Below are 16,099 nucleotides of genomic sequence, written 5' to 3'. Positions count from 1 at the left end.
ATCTTCATTCCTCATAGCCGTGCCCCCCCCCCCCCCGACCTCTTTTGGTCACGCCCCCCACGCCTAAAAACGGCTCCCTTCAGATAACGGTGAAGCGCCGTACACACGCCGCCTGGACGCAGTGCGTGCGTGCCGGTTCGTGCAGCGGGGCCTCAGCCTTTAGTTTTCTTGAGTATTCCCCGCTACCGCCCGGCTCTACGCTCACTGCCGTGGGCGGCCCTAGCATACAATGACTGGCTAACCACAGCCAACTATAACTGACGCGCGCATGGCGCAGCGCACGCCCCCACTATATTATGGGCCTTTGGATCAACGCACAGAAAAAAACTGCACCATAAATACCCAGCTTGTTGCTCCACAGTTTTAAGCAGAAAGTCTCTGTCCTCTCAAACCTGGAGGTCTCCATCTCATTATAACGTGTGTCATGTACCCCTCTTACTGACACCCCCCAAATCACTGACACGCCCACACCTGCTTAACGAAGCATATGAGTAGCTCCGTGGCTAACACTATACACCTGATACATAAAGCTTGGCCCCCTGAAGACGCATTTACCAAAACGCCCTCCTACTGTCTCTTCACGTTCTCCCTACCAATTAGATTGTAAGCTCTTCGGAGCAGGGATTCCTCTTCCTAAATGTTACTTTTATGTCTGAAGCACTTCTCCCCTATGTGTTATTTATATGATTTGTCACGTGTATTACTGCTGTGAGGTGCTACATGTATGAACGTTAATGGCGCTATATAAAGACAGACCCAAATTCCTGACACCCCCATATCACAGGGTGCAAAAAGTGGGGAAAAGGGCATAAAAAGACAGTGGGTTCATTTTCAGAACCAGTAACATCTGTGTGTTACACACATATATACATCGTTCTGTGTGTTACACACATCTACATTGCTCTGTACCTCATCTCCCCCCCCCCACTTGTAACTCACATCACCTCCTCCGCTGCACATCACGTGCGTGCCTTTTGCGCAGTGCCTACAAGCCACTGAACTGCGGGGGAGGGGCCTGCACGGAAGACCGCAACAACAGCGGAGAGAGTTGCCTGCTGCAGCGGGGGGAGGAAATCTGGGGCCCAGCAACCGGACACGGAGCGGCGCCGGGACAGCTGGGGCAAGAGGTCAGGTCCAAGTGTCGGCGCCAGCCCGGCACCCCACAGCCTCCGGGCCCCGGGACAACTGTCCCGGCTCTCCCCCTCTGTCGGCGGCACTTCCAGGGTTAGTACACACGTCTACTCTAGCCAACTCGCCTTTCTCCTGAGCAAAGTACTTTCAAATGAGTTAATATTAACCCCTTACTCAATTGCAATCATATCTATCCACTAGCACCACCCAAGAAGTATGCAAAATATGTAATTAATATATATCTGCCAGAATTTCGGGTCCCTGTTGTATTATAGAAAGCTATGCACTTAACACACAAAAATCTGTTTGTAGCAAAATGTGTCCGAGAATGTAAATACTCTCCACAAAGCGTGCAACAGTTCATTCAGAGCCCATAGCATCACTTATTAAAGATATTATATATATATATATAAACAAATACAATGCTTATATTACAGAAAATAAAGATTATTACAAGAACATACAGTTACAGTAAATGCAGAACAGTTTCTTAAAATAACAGGACACAACAGAAATACCTGTACCGTACATTTACTATGTCATAGGTTTTCCCTCCAGTGTTAGAATTCAACAGAGGTGTGTTTTGGGATCAGATTACATAACTCAAGGGCAAGCCCTATATACCATTCTTTCACCAATGAAACAACATAAGCTCACCCCTGTTGTAAATCAGCTGCTAAATTGATAGATTTACGACTTGGAAAAGAAACCCTCCTTTTGACATTTAAAAGGGTGCCTAGATATTTGAAAGACCTCATACCTTCGTGGTCCTGATACTTATGACTCACGTGTGTCAATCAATAGGTTCAGGAGATTGACAGATGTAACAAGATTAAAGTTGACTGACTTGCCCCTAACTTTGAGTGACACAGGGATATCTATCCCTTATCACATTGAAAACTGTGCAGTACAAAGGACACTGGGTCATCCCTTAAGGTTGGAGGAAAGGAGATTTCCCAAGCAACAAAGGAAAGGGTTCTTTACAGTAAGGGCAGTTACAGTGTGGCATTCATTACCCATGGAGACTGTGATGGCAGATACAATAGATTTGTTTAAAAAAATAGTTGGCCAACTTTTTAGAAAGGAAAGTTATACAGGGATATACCAAATAAGTAAACATGGGAAGGATGTTGATCCAGGGAATAATCCGATTGCCAATTCTTGGAGTCAGGAAGGAATTTATTTTTCCCCTTTTGGATGATAGGACACTGGGGTTTTTGTTTGCCTTCCTTTGGATCAATAAGTAAGTATAGATATAGGATAAAGTATCTGTTGTCTAAATTTAGCAGAGGATGAACTTGATGGACACATGTGTTTGTTCAACCTCATCCACGATGTGACGATCACCTGCTATAAATGACGGGTTTGGCCTTCTTGTAGCCGTCTATTTATCACGATTACAAATCTTTAACTCTTCCGAATTACTGTTGAGTCCGTTCTTTCTTCATTTTAATAAAGTCCAACAGAAGACACGGGTGCCCAATGCTACATCAAACTGACAAAACATATATGGTAATGAGTATAAAGTTTAAATACTTGAATAATAATAGTAATTACTTGTTTTTTTAGTTAAACCCTTTGCCAAAGCGTCGTAAGCCTGCATACCAACGTCAAGGTAAATCAAAAATGCAGGTCCTAACACTAAAACTGTGAACCCTTCCAGTTACCTCTGTATGAGGGGAAGGAACTGCAGTGAGTCCTGTTCATTCAGCAAGTTGCCAGAACCTCCCAAGTTAAAAAGGTGGGGAGGGGCGAGCTCTGGGGGGAATGAACAGGACTCTGCAGTAATTACAGTACCATTATTATTCAAGTATTTAAACTTTATACTCATTACCATATATGTTTTGTCAATTTGATGTAGCATTGGGCACCCGTGTCTTCTGTTGTACGTATACATTTGCCACGCTCAGTAGCACTCATTTTGGCATAAATATATATTCATGATGTGGTGGATGTAGGAGTTTGAGCTATCTGGGAATGTGTATTATTTTAATAAAGTCCTCCAACTAAGTGGTGACCTGGTTGTCCCCCTTCACTGGGATGCACAGGGGTATCCCAGGAACGTTAGTTTCCTTTGACACACGTGTGTGTGTCACTTTCAGGGATAGACCCCCCCCCCCCAATTAAGCCCTCTTTGTAGATCAGCACAGACACAGGGAGGGTCTTGGCCTGTCATAAACCCAATTTCTTGTATTTTTAAAACACATTAACCCCATAAGCACCAGATTGATTACCATACTTAATATTCCCCCCCATGTTCATTACTGATGTACATTGTCCTGTGATTTATTGCAGACTTCTCTGGCAGCTGAAAAGGGGATCCAACGCACTGCGGGTTTGCTGAATAGAAAAATGTATTGCGTCACACCACGTTTCCACCGTGAAGTCTTTATTAAGGGACAGACAGGCCGGCAGTGCGTTGGATCTCCTTTTCAGCAGTTCAGATCTGGATTACCAGGACAGGTACCCATTGAACCAGCAGCACCGCTAATATTGAGTGTATTATTTAGTTGTGGTGTGCAGCATATCAATTCTGTTGACTTCTCTGGCAGGGCAGAGTACTAACAGCATCATTATGAAATAAGTGTGAATATCCTGAGTTTTGTTCCGAATAACAGTTACTGTGAGCGGACGTTGGGGAGAACTACAAAACAGCATGCCGCAGTGTATAGAAGGTAGAGTATGACGCATCATTGCATGTTTGTAACTGTTTCAAATGCTATCTGCTTTGAGGGCAGCAACTCAAACGTTTATATCCCAAATATGTCTGGTGCCCTGAACCCTATTGAATTCCCTCCATTAGATATCTGTTTGAATCTGCTGAGAGTAGATCTGTGTCCCTGGCGCGACGCTCTGCAGATGGGACTCCGTACCCTCATTAAAGGATGAAATCGGCAAAGTAGCGGCAAAGGCCCCAGCAGGGGGTCGTCGGTTCCATAAGCGCGGCGACCACCTGGATCATTGGATGAGATAGCTGGAAGCTCGGCTCGCCCCTCCCGCTGGTACAGAAGGGACAGTATACATCTCAGGGAAAGGGTTAGATGTGTTTATAGTGAACATCGAGAGGGAATATTACAAAATCCTCGGGGTTTTCTATGGTGTGGGGCATGTCGGCCCCAGAATAGAACCGGACCTCCAGGTGGCGGGGCTGCTGCGCTAGTCAAGCTCAGGGATACAGAAAACGGGTGAAGATGCAGGTGCCGACTTTAGGGTCTGCCCTAGGTAGTGACCTAGATAACAGATTGGCAGGCTGGAGGTGCTGGCTGGAAGGCCAGGCTAGCTATGTCCAATCAGTGCAGTGGGCAGGCTGGGTGCCGGCTGAGGTGTACGAGTATCCTAGAGCAGGGAGCGGGAAAGGGAATAGCCGGCTGCGGGGGGGGGGGGGGGGGGGAGTGCAGGGAATATCTGGCTGCTAAGGATCTCCCCCCTTTATAGATCAGGAGGGGGGGGGGAGAGTGCAGGGAATAGCCGGCTGCTAAGGATCTCCCCCCTTTATAGACCAGGAAGGGGGGGGGGGGGGGGGAGTGCAGGGAATATCTGGCTGCTAAGGATCTCCACCTTTATAGATGGGGTGTAGCGCAGGAAATAGATTGGGGGGAGGGGGGGGGGCAGGGATTAACCAGCTGCTAAGGTTCTCTCCCCCCCCCCCCCATTTGTTTAAACGGTTTAGGGCAGGCGGCAGTCGGGGTATTTTAACAGATGCTGTGAAACGTTACAGTGTGCGGTCTCATGTTATTCATGGCAGCAGCGTTACCGAGAGGGTGCAGACTATTAACCCTTTATTCATTAGACGCTAAGTGTGTAAGAAGGTTCTTTGTGGGGACTGCTGTGTGCGCACTACTTTGTATACATGTGCTGTTGGGTCGGCAATGAGGAGCATCAGACGTACGCTGCAGGTTTTGTGCCTCTTTATTTACAGATCAATAAATTACAAACACATTTATTATATGTACATAACAGAAGTTTAAAAAAATGCAGCTGATGCCCCTGCAATAAAAAGTCTAGAAGCTCTCTGCTACCCTTACCCTTATATGTTCCCCTATAGAATCACCCTTGTATAAACCTGCCTCCCCATATAACCTCCCCTGTATAACTTGCACCGCATTTGAATCTGCTGCCCCTATATAACTCGCCCTGCATATAAACCTGCTACCCCTATAGAACTCACATTGCGTATAAATCTGTTTCCCCTATAGAACTCACCCAGCATATATACCTGCTCTTCCTATAGAACTCGCCCATGTGTAAACCTACCCCCTATAGAACTGGCCTGTGTATAAACCTGCTTCCCCCTATAGAACTCCCATATAACTCACGCATGTCTAAACCTAGCCACTGTATAATCCTTCCCCCCCCCCCCCGTATAAACACAGGGTACATGATCTTTGGCCACTAATCACATGGATATCAGGACAGTGTCCCATCCCATGGTACATATCAGGACAGTGTCCCGTCCCGTCATGGATATTAGGACAGTGTCCTGTCCCGTGATGGATATCAGGACAGTGTCCCTTCCCGTGATGGATATAAGGACAGTGTCCTGTCCCGTCCCGTGATGGATATCAGGACAGTGTCCCGTGATGGATATCAGGACAGTGTCCCGTCCCGTCATGGATATCAGGACAGTGTCCCGTCATGTCATGGATATCAGGACAGTGTCCCTTCCCGTGATGGATATCAGGACAGTGTCCCGTCATGGATATCAGGACAGTGTCCCGTCCCGTCATGGATATCAGGACAGTGTCCCGTCCCGTCATGGATATCAGGACAGTGTCCCATCCCGTCATGGATATCAGGACAGTGTCCCGTCCCGTGATGGATATCAGGACAGTGTCCCTTCCCGTGATGGATATCAGGACAGTGTCCCGTCCCGCTCTGTCTCAGGGATTCACAGTGTGCCAGAGAATTTTCAGCAGGGCTCAAATATCCCTGCCTGTTTTCTGCTGGTCTTTATTGCATGGTTATTGCAGTCTGCCATGTAAATGATATGAGGGTCTCTCTATACAGTACCTGTGCTATGTGTGTGTATATAGGAGGGGGTCTCTGTAAGAAGGTCAGTGAGCAGGCGCTCTGCGGGATATTACAGCTGCACGTGGCGCTCTGCGGGACATTATGGTTGCACGTGGCTCTCTGCGGGATATTACAGCTGCATGTGGCGCTCTGCGGGATATTACAGCTGCACGTGGCGCTCTGCGGGATATTACAGCTGCACGTGGCGCTCTGCGGGATATTACAGCTGCACGTGGTGCTCTGTGGGATATTATGGTTGCACATGGCACTCTGCGGGATATTACAGCTGCACGTGGCGCTCTGCGGGATATTACAGCTGCACGTGGTGCTCTGTGGGATATTATGGTTGCACGTGGCACTCTGCGGGATATTACAGCTGCACGTGGTGCTCTGTGGGATATTATGGTTGCACATGGCACTCTGCGGGATATTACAGCTGCACGTGGTGCTCTGTGGGATATTATGGTTGCACGTGGCACTCTGCGGGATATTACAACTGCACGTGGCGCTCTGCGGTATATTATGGCTGCATGTGGCGCTCTGCGGGATATACTGACTGCCGTGGCGCTCTGCGGGATATTACGGCCGCACGCTGAATTGCATTTACAAATAAACTCTGCTCTAAACACGCAAGAATACGTTGTTCATGAGGCTGACACCAGGGGGTCGGTGCTGGTTCTGCTCCGTTCAGCGCGGGCTCCGCTGTGCATCAAGGCAACATTCCCCGCAATAACCCGTCCTGTTTTAGTACAAGCTGCCTGTTGTCTCCCTGCATCTTCTGAACATGTATACTATATATTCCCTGCAATTTCCCATGCTCCTAATATGGCTTTTGGGATAAAATGTTATATTATCACATTATACGATGTATTGCGGAGTATTCGCCCGGCGGCACGGCAGCTTAATACACCCAGGCTGCTGTCTCCAGCACTGATGGGGTTAACAAGCTTAATATAGGGCTACTTAACTCCTTCCCTGCCAGGGGCCAGCTTCACATCGCCAGGGAGGTTTTACTTTGTTGAGATGCTCTGTATCACTGTACAGTGCAGCACATTCCTCTTCAGGAGTCAGGGGCTTCCGCCTAAACGTGACAACAGGATCTGAGAGGGAAACGTATGCTCCGAGTGTTGGGTGTTAATGACGGGAGAGGGGACAGTTCTTCTTTTAGGGGCTTCCTCTACCTTGACCTACAACTGTAGAAATGCTCTGGGTTGTAAACACACTCTGACCTTATAAAATGCCCTACAGAACCAAGACCCAAAAGCACAGCCGCTAAAGAACGTCCAGCCAGGCATAGGTATTAACGGGATCCATTCCTTTACCTTACGAATCGAGTAGGGAGACCCCACGAGATAGAGGTGCTGGGAAGTAGGGAGAGGGGGGGTACCACGCTGTGGGCCCCTTATATTGCGTCCCCTTCCTCCATTCGACTTTGGGATATTTTCGTAATCTGCGTTCTTGTTGCACAAAATCTTATCATAAATAGATCATTTTTAACAAAAATATTTATACTATGAGAAGAACAAAGAGGCGAGGAGGGAAGTGGGGAGCCAGTACGAGGGTCGAAAGATCGGAATTAGTGGGGACAGGTCGCTCATGTTTGGGGGACATTCACTCCCTGATCACATTTGGTTTTTATATAGACTTCCCTTGGCACAAGGTCCATTCTCTGCACGGGGCAGAACCGTGAAGCTGGTACCAGCCGCGGGACTCTGATAACCCTGCAGTGTGCCTCACATGCAGCCTGTGCCCCCATTAAACGCACCACACAGGTTAGTGCTCTATTGCTTGATTGGGGAGGGAGCTGTCCCCTTCTCTCCGGGGTCTCCTCCCTCACTCTGGGGCTCTGGTTCCCAGTGGAGAGGTGAGGGGGTTTCTCTGTGGATCTCCTGAGTGGCAAGGGGGGAATCTCTGCGGATCTCCTGCGCGGCGAGGTGAGGGGGATTCTCTGCAGATCTGTGAGGTGAGGGGGGAATCTCTGCAGATCTCCTGCGCGGCGAGGTGAGGGGGAATCTCTGCAGATCTGTGAGGTGAGGGGGGAATCTCTGAATCTCCTGCGTGGCGAGGGGAGAATCTGCGGATCTCCTGCGTGGCGAGGGGGATGCTCTGCTGATCTCCTGTGCGGCGAGGTGAGGGGAATTCTCTGCGGATCCCTTGCACGGCGAGGGGATTCTCTGCAGATAGACTGTGTGGTGAGGATCTCTGCGGATCTCCTGCATGGCGAGGGGGGATTCTCTACTGATCTCCTGTGCAGTGAGGTGAGGGGAATCTCTGCGGATCTCCTGCGGGGCGAGGGTGGATTCTTTGCAGATCTTCTGCACGGCGAGGGGAGATTCTCTGCAGATCTCCTGCGCAGCGAGGGGGGATTTTCTGTGGATCTCCTCTGCGATGAGGTGAGGGGGATTCTCTGCGACTTTCCTGTGCAGTGAGGGGGGAATCTCTGCGGATCTCCTGTGTGGCGAGGTGAGGGGAATTCTCTGCGGATCTCCTGTGTGGCGAGGTGAGGGGAATTCTCTGCGGATCTCCTGTGTGGCGAGGTGAGGGGAATTCTCTGCGGATCTCCTGTGTGGCGAGGTGAGGGGAATTCTCTGCAGATCTCCTGTGCAGCGAGGTGAGGGGAATTCTCTGCGGATCTCCTGTGCGGTGGTGGGATTCTCTGCGGATCTCCTGCGCAGTGAGGTGGGATTCTCTGTGGATCTCTTGTGCGGCGAGGTGAGAATCTCTTCGGATCTCCTGCGTGGCGAGGGTGGATGCTCTGCGGATCTCCTGTGCGGTGGTGGGATTCTCTGCGGATCTCGTGTGCGGTGAGGGGGATTCTCTGCGGATCTCCTGTGCGCGAGGTGAAGGGGATTCTCTGCGAATCTCCTGTGTGGTGAGGGGGATTCTCTGCGGATCTCCTGTGCGCGAGGTGAGGGGGATTCTCTGCGGATCTCCTGTGTGCGAGGTGAGGGGGATTCTCTGCAGATCTCCTGTGCACGAGGTGAGGGGGATTCTCTGCGGATCTCCTGTGCGCGAGGTGAGGGGGATTCTCTGCGGATCTCTGTGCGCGAGGTGAGGGGGATTCTCTGCGGATCTCCTGTGTGGTGAGGGGGATTCTCTGCAGATCTCCTGTGCGCGAGGTGAGGGGGATTCTCTGCGGATCTCCTGTGCACGAGGTGAGGGTGATTCTCTGCGGATCTCCTGTGCGCGAGGTGAGGGGGATTCTCTGCGGATCTCCTGTGCGCGAGGTGAGGGGGATTCTCTGCGGATCTCCTGTGCGCGAGGTGAGGGGGATTCTCTGCGGATATCCTGAGTGGCTAACTTCATTTCTTTAAACTCACCCTGAGAACCACCCTGCAGCCCCTGTATATGTCATTGTGCATGGCTGGGGTGCTAATATGATACACACGACTAGAAATCCTTGAAGGGTGTGTAAGGCACGGTGACCCCACACAGCCGCCACTCTGACATTCCTCTGCTCCGCTGTCTGACCATCGCCAGCCCCGCACTCCTCCCGTCTCCGGTACTCACCGGGGTGGTGTTCCAGCCTGACAGATCCCAGCTCACATGTTGGACGGGAGCTTCGGCTTCCCCACTTCTATATCAGGGCTGAACACTACAGATCCCTTACGTGATGGGGCAGTCTGCCTGGGCGTGGGCACAAGGGACTGCAGGGCGGCACAGCCCGACACCACAAAGGAACCTATAGGTGCAGGCTGTGAGGGAGCAGAGGGGGGCTGTGAGGGAGCAGAGGGGGGCTGTGATGGAGCAGAGGGGGGCTGTGAGTGAGCAGAGGGGGATGTTGGGGGAGGCTTGACCAGCATCGCAGGCACGGAGTAAGCCCCCGGGGACGCTGTGACATGCTGGGACGTTGAGCCGTCCTGCTGTTGGGGCAGCGAGGGCTGAGAAGCTGATAGGAGTCGGAGGTCTTGTGAGAGTCTCCCGCTAGGAAGCCCCTGGATGCTCCGGTGTTTGACCAGCTGCTGGGGGGAGCTGCCCGCCTGCTGCATGAGCAGAGATATGTGGGAGCCGCTGGCCCTGGATAGGCTGTAGTGTAAAGTTCTCCCAGACAGGGGCGCCGGGAGAGCGCGAGAGGCCTGAGACCCTGCTGACTGCTGCAGGACAGAGGTGGACGCTGAGGTCCCACGAGACCGGGAGAGCTGCACCTGTGATGTCATTAGTGGGGGCTTCACCACAATGGGGAGCTCCCCCCTCTGGCAGAGTCGCATTGGGGGCTGAGGGCACTGCCCAGCACTGCTCTGCTTCTGCACGCCACCAGGGGAGGAGGGTGAAACCCCAGCTGGAGTCTGCAGGTGAGACTGGGCACCAGAAGGGGAGCTGACAGAGGAGGGTCGGGACCCCCCCAGGCTGGGCTGGGACCTCCGCATTTGACGGCTTAGATGGGCGGTATCGGGGAAATAAGATGGCGGCAGGAAGACGTGGGCCTGGAGGTTCTGCTTGTGGGTCAGAGCAATGGCCACATTGGTGGTGGCTGCCGCAGTCTGTAGAGGAGCGTGGATCAGTGGCTCCCAGATCAGTGGCTTGTAGCTGTGGTCCCGCACACCTGGAATATTGTGTGCCACGTCCCGATCATGCTTCACTATCTGCTGAATGATCTCGTTGTTCACTGAGCCCATGCTGTTCTCTGCTCGCTTACGCAGAAGGATGGAGTTCTTCTTACCTGAGAGGAGAGAGGCAGGGGAGGAGAGAGGTGAGGGGGGGGGGGTAAAGAAAGAGGGAAGAATGGGGAGGAGAAATTCGTGTCGGGGGCGAGATGCAGGGGGGAAAGAAATGCAAGGGGGGAAAGATGCAGGGTGCGGAAGAGATGCAGGTGGGAGTGGGTGTGGGGGAAGAGATGCAGAGTAGGTGTGGGGGAAGAGATGCAGGGTGGAGGTGGGGAAGAGATGCAGGAGGGGGGGAAGAGATGCAGGAGGGGGGAAGAGATGCAGGAGGGGGGGAAGAGATGCAGAGTGGAGGTGGGGGAAGAGATGCAGGAGGGGGGAAGAGATGCAATGAGGGGTGGAAGGGAGATGCAGGGTGGGGGGGAAGAGAGATGCAGGGTGGGGGGGAAGAGAGATGCAGGGTGGGGGAAGAGAGATGCAGGGTGGGGGGGAAGAGAGATGCAGGGTGGGGGGGAAGAGAGATGCAGGGTGGGAGAGAGATGCAGTGGGGGGGGGGGCGGGAAGAGATGCAGTGGGGGGGTGTAACAGGGGACTTATCCCTGTTCAGGTAATGTGCCTCTAATCCAGCAGTGTGGTGGTTAACTGCTGGTAGTCAACTAACAAAACACCACCTGCCTGATTAGATGGCTTAGAAAGCCTGTCTTTTGAAACAGGAAGTGAGAACTCTTTAGCTGACACCTGAGCTGAACTTGGAGACACACTTGTCTTGAGCTCTGCCAAAAGATAGCAGAGCTGCTTTCAAGACACAGGGAAAACTTCTAAACCTGTATGCTGACCAACCCTGGAGACAAGGGAGCTAAAGCAGGGACAGTGAAGATTTTCCCTCCAAACCACCAGGAACAGATAAGACTTTCATTCTTAAAAGACTGCTTATATCTGCTTATTGCATGCTATGTGTTTGGGGTTGGGAGAATTGCTTAACTAATGGAGATGTGAACTAATTGCAAGGATTTCACTAGAAATACTCCCAAGTGAATGGAAGCTTTGTTCCCCCCTGTGTTTGGATAATTTCCCGATGAAAAGGAAAAGGCACAATAAAGCCTATTATAATTTCACATTATAACGACTCCAATTGTGTACCTCTGTGAATGTCCGTCTACATTTGGTGTCAGAAGTGGGATAAGAGGTGTCTTTGTAGTTAAAAAGGACCAGAGTTTTTATGTGAAATGTTTTTGTTATGCTTTTTGCCTACAAACAGTCTAAACAACTTAAAAAAAACAAATAAAAACCCTCTCATGCAGCAGAGGCAGAGTTAAAGGAAAAGGTACAATAAAGCCTATTATAATATCACATTATAACGACTCCAATTGTGTACCTCTGTGAACGTCCGTCTACAGGGGGGAAGAGATGCAGTGGGGGGGGGGAAGAGATGCAGTGGGGGGGGGGAGAGATGCAGTGGGGGGGGAAGAGATGCAGTGGGGGGGGAAGAGATGCAGTGGGGGGGGAAGAGATGCAGTGGGGGGGGGAAGAGATGCAGTGGGGGGAGAAGAGATGCAGTGGGGGGAAGAGATGCAGTGGGGGGAAGAGATGCAGTGTGGGGAAGAGATGCAGTGTGGCGGGGGGAAGAGATGCAGTGTGGGGGGGGAAGAGATGCAGTGTGGGGGGGGGAAGAGATGCAGTGTGGGGGGGGGAAGAGATGCAGTGTGGGGGGGAAGAGATGCAGTGTGGGGGGGGGGAAGAGATGCAGTGTGGGGGGGGGGAAGAGATGCAGTGGGGGGGGGGAAGAGATGCAGTGTGGGGGGGGAAGAGATGCAGTGTGGGGGGGTGAGAGATGCCATGTGGGGGGGGGAAGAGATGCAGTGTGGGGGGGCGAAGAGATGCAGTGTGGGGGGGGAAGAGATGCAGTGTGGGGGGGGGAAGCGATGCAGTGTGGGGGGGAAGAGATGCAGTGTGGGGGTGGAAGAGATGCAGTGTGGGGGTGGAAGAGATGCAGTGGGGGGGAAGAGATGCAGTGGGGGGGGAAGAGATGGAGTGGGGGGGGGAAGAGATGCAGTGGGGGGGGAAGAGATGCAGTGGGGGGGAAGAGATGCAGTGTGGGGGGGGAAGAGATGCAGTGTGGGGGGGGAAGAGATGCAGTGTGGGGGGGAAGAGATGCAGTGTGGGGGGGGGAAGAGATGCAGTGGGGGGGGGAAAGATGCAGTGGGGGAGAGATGCAGTGGGGGGAAGAGATGCAGTGGGGGGGGGGAGAGATGCAGTGGGGGGGAAGAGATGCAGTGGGGGGGGAAGAGATGCAGTGTGGGGGGGAAGAGATGCAGTGGGGGGGGAAGAGATGCAGTGTGGGGGGGGAAGTCTTTATTTGTTTTAATATGTTTCTAAGATTGTTTTTGGATATCAGGTGGGGGCATTTTGCTGCACTTGATACATTTAGGTTAGAAATGTTACTAGAGGCAAACACTTTTATTGTGTGTATATTTGTATATCTTCCCAGCGGGTATCACGGGACAGCACTGTCCCTTCTGCATATCATTATTCTCCGGGTGTGAAGCCTTGTACTCACCTGATCGTACTTAGATCAGTCACCGGAAGCCGCAGCAGAAGGTACCCCCTGAACATACCCAGTTACTCTTTGGTAAAGTACCATCCCAGGTACGAAACGCGTCAGAGTATTTTTGTCTGTGATTTTTTTTGCACAAATAAATCTTTTTTACGGATTACGTCCAACGTGTCTTATTTACCAGGTTTGCAGTGCACCGCCATTGCTGCCATCTTTTGTTTACATATACATGTATACCCCCCACCCTGCGTACACACAGTATACAGGGAGCGAGAGGATATATATATATATATATATATATATATATATATATATATATATATATATATATATATATATATATATATATAGTGTTACCCACCGATCCGGTCGAGTCGATCCATCGCGACGGTCTCGAAGGCGCGTCTCATCATGGGAAACTCCTCCAGCACCTCGTTGAAGTTATCCACAGAGAGCGAGTACAGGCGGCAATACGTGTCAGCGCGCACACTCGCTGTCCTGCGCCCACGCGTCAGCAAACAGATCTCTGAAACACAGAGCATCACCAGGCGGCCATCTTTAAGAGTGTCCACTGCATATGTTTATTAATCATTTACTATCCACAGCGCAGCATGCAGAGCAGGGTACGCAGGGCAGGGAATGCCCGGCAGCGCACAGAGCGGGGTACGCAGAGCGGGGTATGCAGAGCGGGGTACGCGCGCCTCACCTCCAAAGTATGAGCCGTCGGACAGCTTGGTCTCCTTGCTGCCCTTGGTTAGGATACTGACCACCCCGTGCTGAATAAAGAACATTTTCTTTCCCACGGTCCCCTCGCGGATAATATAATCTGTCGGCTGGAAGACCTCAAAGCGCAGTTTTGTCAGCATGGCCGTCACAAAGTTGGGGTCGGCGTTGGCAAAGAGCGGCATGTTGGCAACGAGGTTCCGGCAGTTAAAGTTAACAATTTCCTGAGGTCAGAGGGAATCCCAGGAGTCAATAAAACCCGTCCCAGGTAACATGCACACGCACCGCGGAGATCAGCGGTACTGGGAGCGATCCTAGGGTGGGACACTGATGGGGGAAAAAATATGGGGGGGGGAACACACCAATGGGGGAGGGGGGACAACCTAATGGAGTAGGGGGACAACCTGATGGGGGGAGGGGGGACGACACTGATCAAGGAGGGAGGGGGGACAACACTTATTGGGGTGGGGGGGACAAACACTGGGGTGGGGGGGACACACTGATCGGGGAGGGGGTGGAGACACATCGGGGCAGGGGGGACACGGATCGGGGCAGGAGGGGACACGGATCGGGGCAGGGGGGACACGGATCGGGGCAGGGGGGGACACGGATCGGGGCAGGGGGGACACGGATCGGGGCAGGGGGGACACGGACCGGGGCAGGGGGGACACGGATCGGAGCAGGGGGGACACGGATGGGGGCAGGGGGGACACGGATCGGGGCAGGGGGGGACACGGATCGGGGCAGGGGGGGACACGGATCAGGGCAGGGGGGGACACGGATTGGGGCAGGACACGGATCGGGGTGGGACACAGATCGGGGCGGGACACGGATCAGGGCGGGACACGGATCGGGGCAGGGGGGACACGGATCGGGGCGGGACACGGATCGGGGCACGGATCGGGGAGGGACACGGATCAGGGCGGGACACGGATCGGGGCAGGAGGGGGACACGGATCGGGGCAGGGGGGACACGGATCAGGGCAGGGGGGGACACGGATCGGGGCAGGGGGGGACACGGATCGGGGCAGGGGGGACACGGACTGGGGCAGGGGGGGACGGATCGGGGCAGGGGGGGATGGATCGGGGCAGGGGGGGACGGATCGGGGCAGGGGGGGGACGGATCGGGGCAGGGGGGGGACAGGGATCGGGGCGGGGGGGTCACGGATCGGGGAGGGTGGGACACGGGGAGGGTGGGACACGGATCGGGGAGGGTGGGACACGGATCGGGGAGGGTGGGACACGGATCGGGGAGGGTGGGACACGGATCGGGGAGGATGGGACACGGATCGGGGAGGGTGGGACACGGATCGGTGAGGACACGGATCGGGGAGGGGGAACACTGATCAGGGAGGGTAGGACTCGGATCGGTGAGGACACGGATCGGGGAGGGGGGACACGGATCAGGGAGGGTGGGACTCGGATCGGTGAGGACACAAATCGGGGAGGGGGGACACGGATCAGGGAGGGGGGACACGGATCAGGGAGGGTGGGACTCGGAACAGTGAGGACACGGATCGGGGAGGGGGGACACGAATCAGGGAGGGTGGGACTCGGATCGGTGAGGACACAAATCGGGGAGGGGGGACACGGATCAGGGAGGGGGGACACGGATCAGGGAGGGTGGGACTCGGAACGGTGAGGACACGGATCGGGGAGGGGGGACACGGATCAGGGAGGGTGGGACTCGGATCGGTGAGGACACGGATCGGGGAGGGGGGACACGGATCAGGGAGGGGGGACACGGATCAGGGAGGGTGGGACTCAGATCAGTGAGGACACAGATCGGGAGGTGCTCACCTCTTTCAGGGGCTCACTGAGTTCCCCCAGAATATTCTCTTCGTCAAACATCTTGCCCTGGTAACGATGCTCGTAGTACTCGTGTATCCGCTGACGTGTGTCCGGGGGAAGCTTGTGGAACGACATGTATTGCTCCACCTGCTTATACTGCATGGGGAAGAGAGATTGCGTGTGCTCATACATGTATGTATGTCTTTATACAGTGCCATCCATGTACATAGCGCATCACAGCAGTGATACACGGTGCATAATAATACATGTGTGACATTGATCTCTTCCC

At 53.2% G+C, this 16,099-nt stretch overlaps 1 protein-coding gene across 2 annotated transcripts in view; it reads right to left on the bottom strand.

Annotated features, from left to right (window-relative positions):
- Positions 1 to 9,683: 9,683 nt before the first annotated feature.
- The window catches only part of HCN3 (hyperpolarization activated cyclic nucleotide gated potassium channel 3), a 45,482-nt gene continuing 39,066 nt past the window's right edge, over positions 9,684 to 16,099 (bottom strand). For both annotated transcript variants that reach the window (XM_075608131.1, XM_075608130.1), the window contains 4 exons: positions 15,820 to 15,966; positions 14,003 to 14,243; positions 13,658 to 13,822; positions 9,684 to 10,801 (listed from right to left, as the gene is read on the bottom strand). In XM_075608131.1, the coding sequence (XP_075464246.1) occupies positions 9,684 to 10,801; positions 13,658 to 13,822; positions 14,003 to 14,243; positions 15,820 to 15,966 (1,671 nt within the window). The remainder of the gene's footprint in view (positions 10,802 to 13,657; positions 13,823 to 14,002; positions 14,244 to 15,819; positions 15,967 to 16,099) is intronic.

The sequence above is a fragment of the Ascaphus truei genome, chromosome 7 (genome assembly GCF_040206685.1).
Source record: "Ascaphus truei isolate aAscTru1 chromosome 7, aAscTru1.hap1, whole genome shotgun sequence".
In the NCBI taxonomy this organism is placed as follows: domain Eukaryota; kingdom Metazoa; phylum Chordata; class Amphibia; order Anura; family Ascaphidae; genus Ascaphus; species Ascaphus truei.
This window is presented reverse-complemented; position numbering and strand designations above follow the sequence as displayed.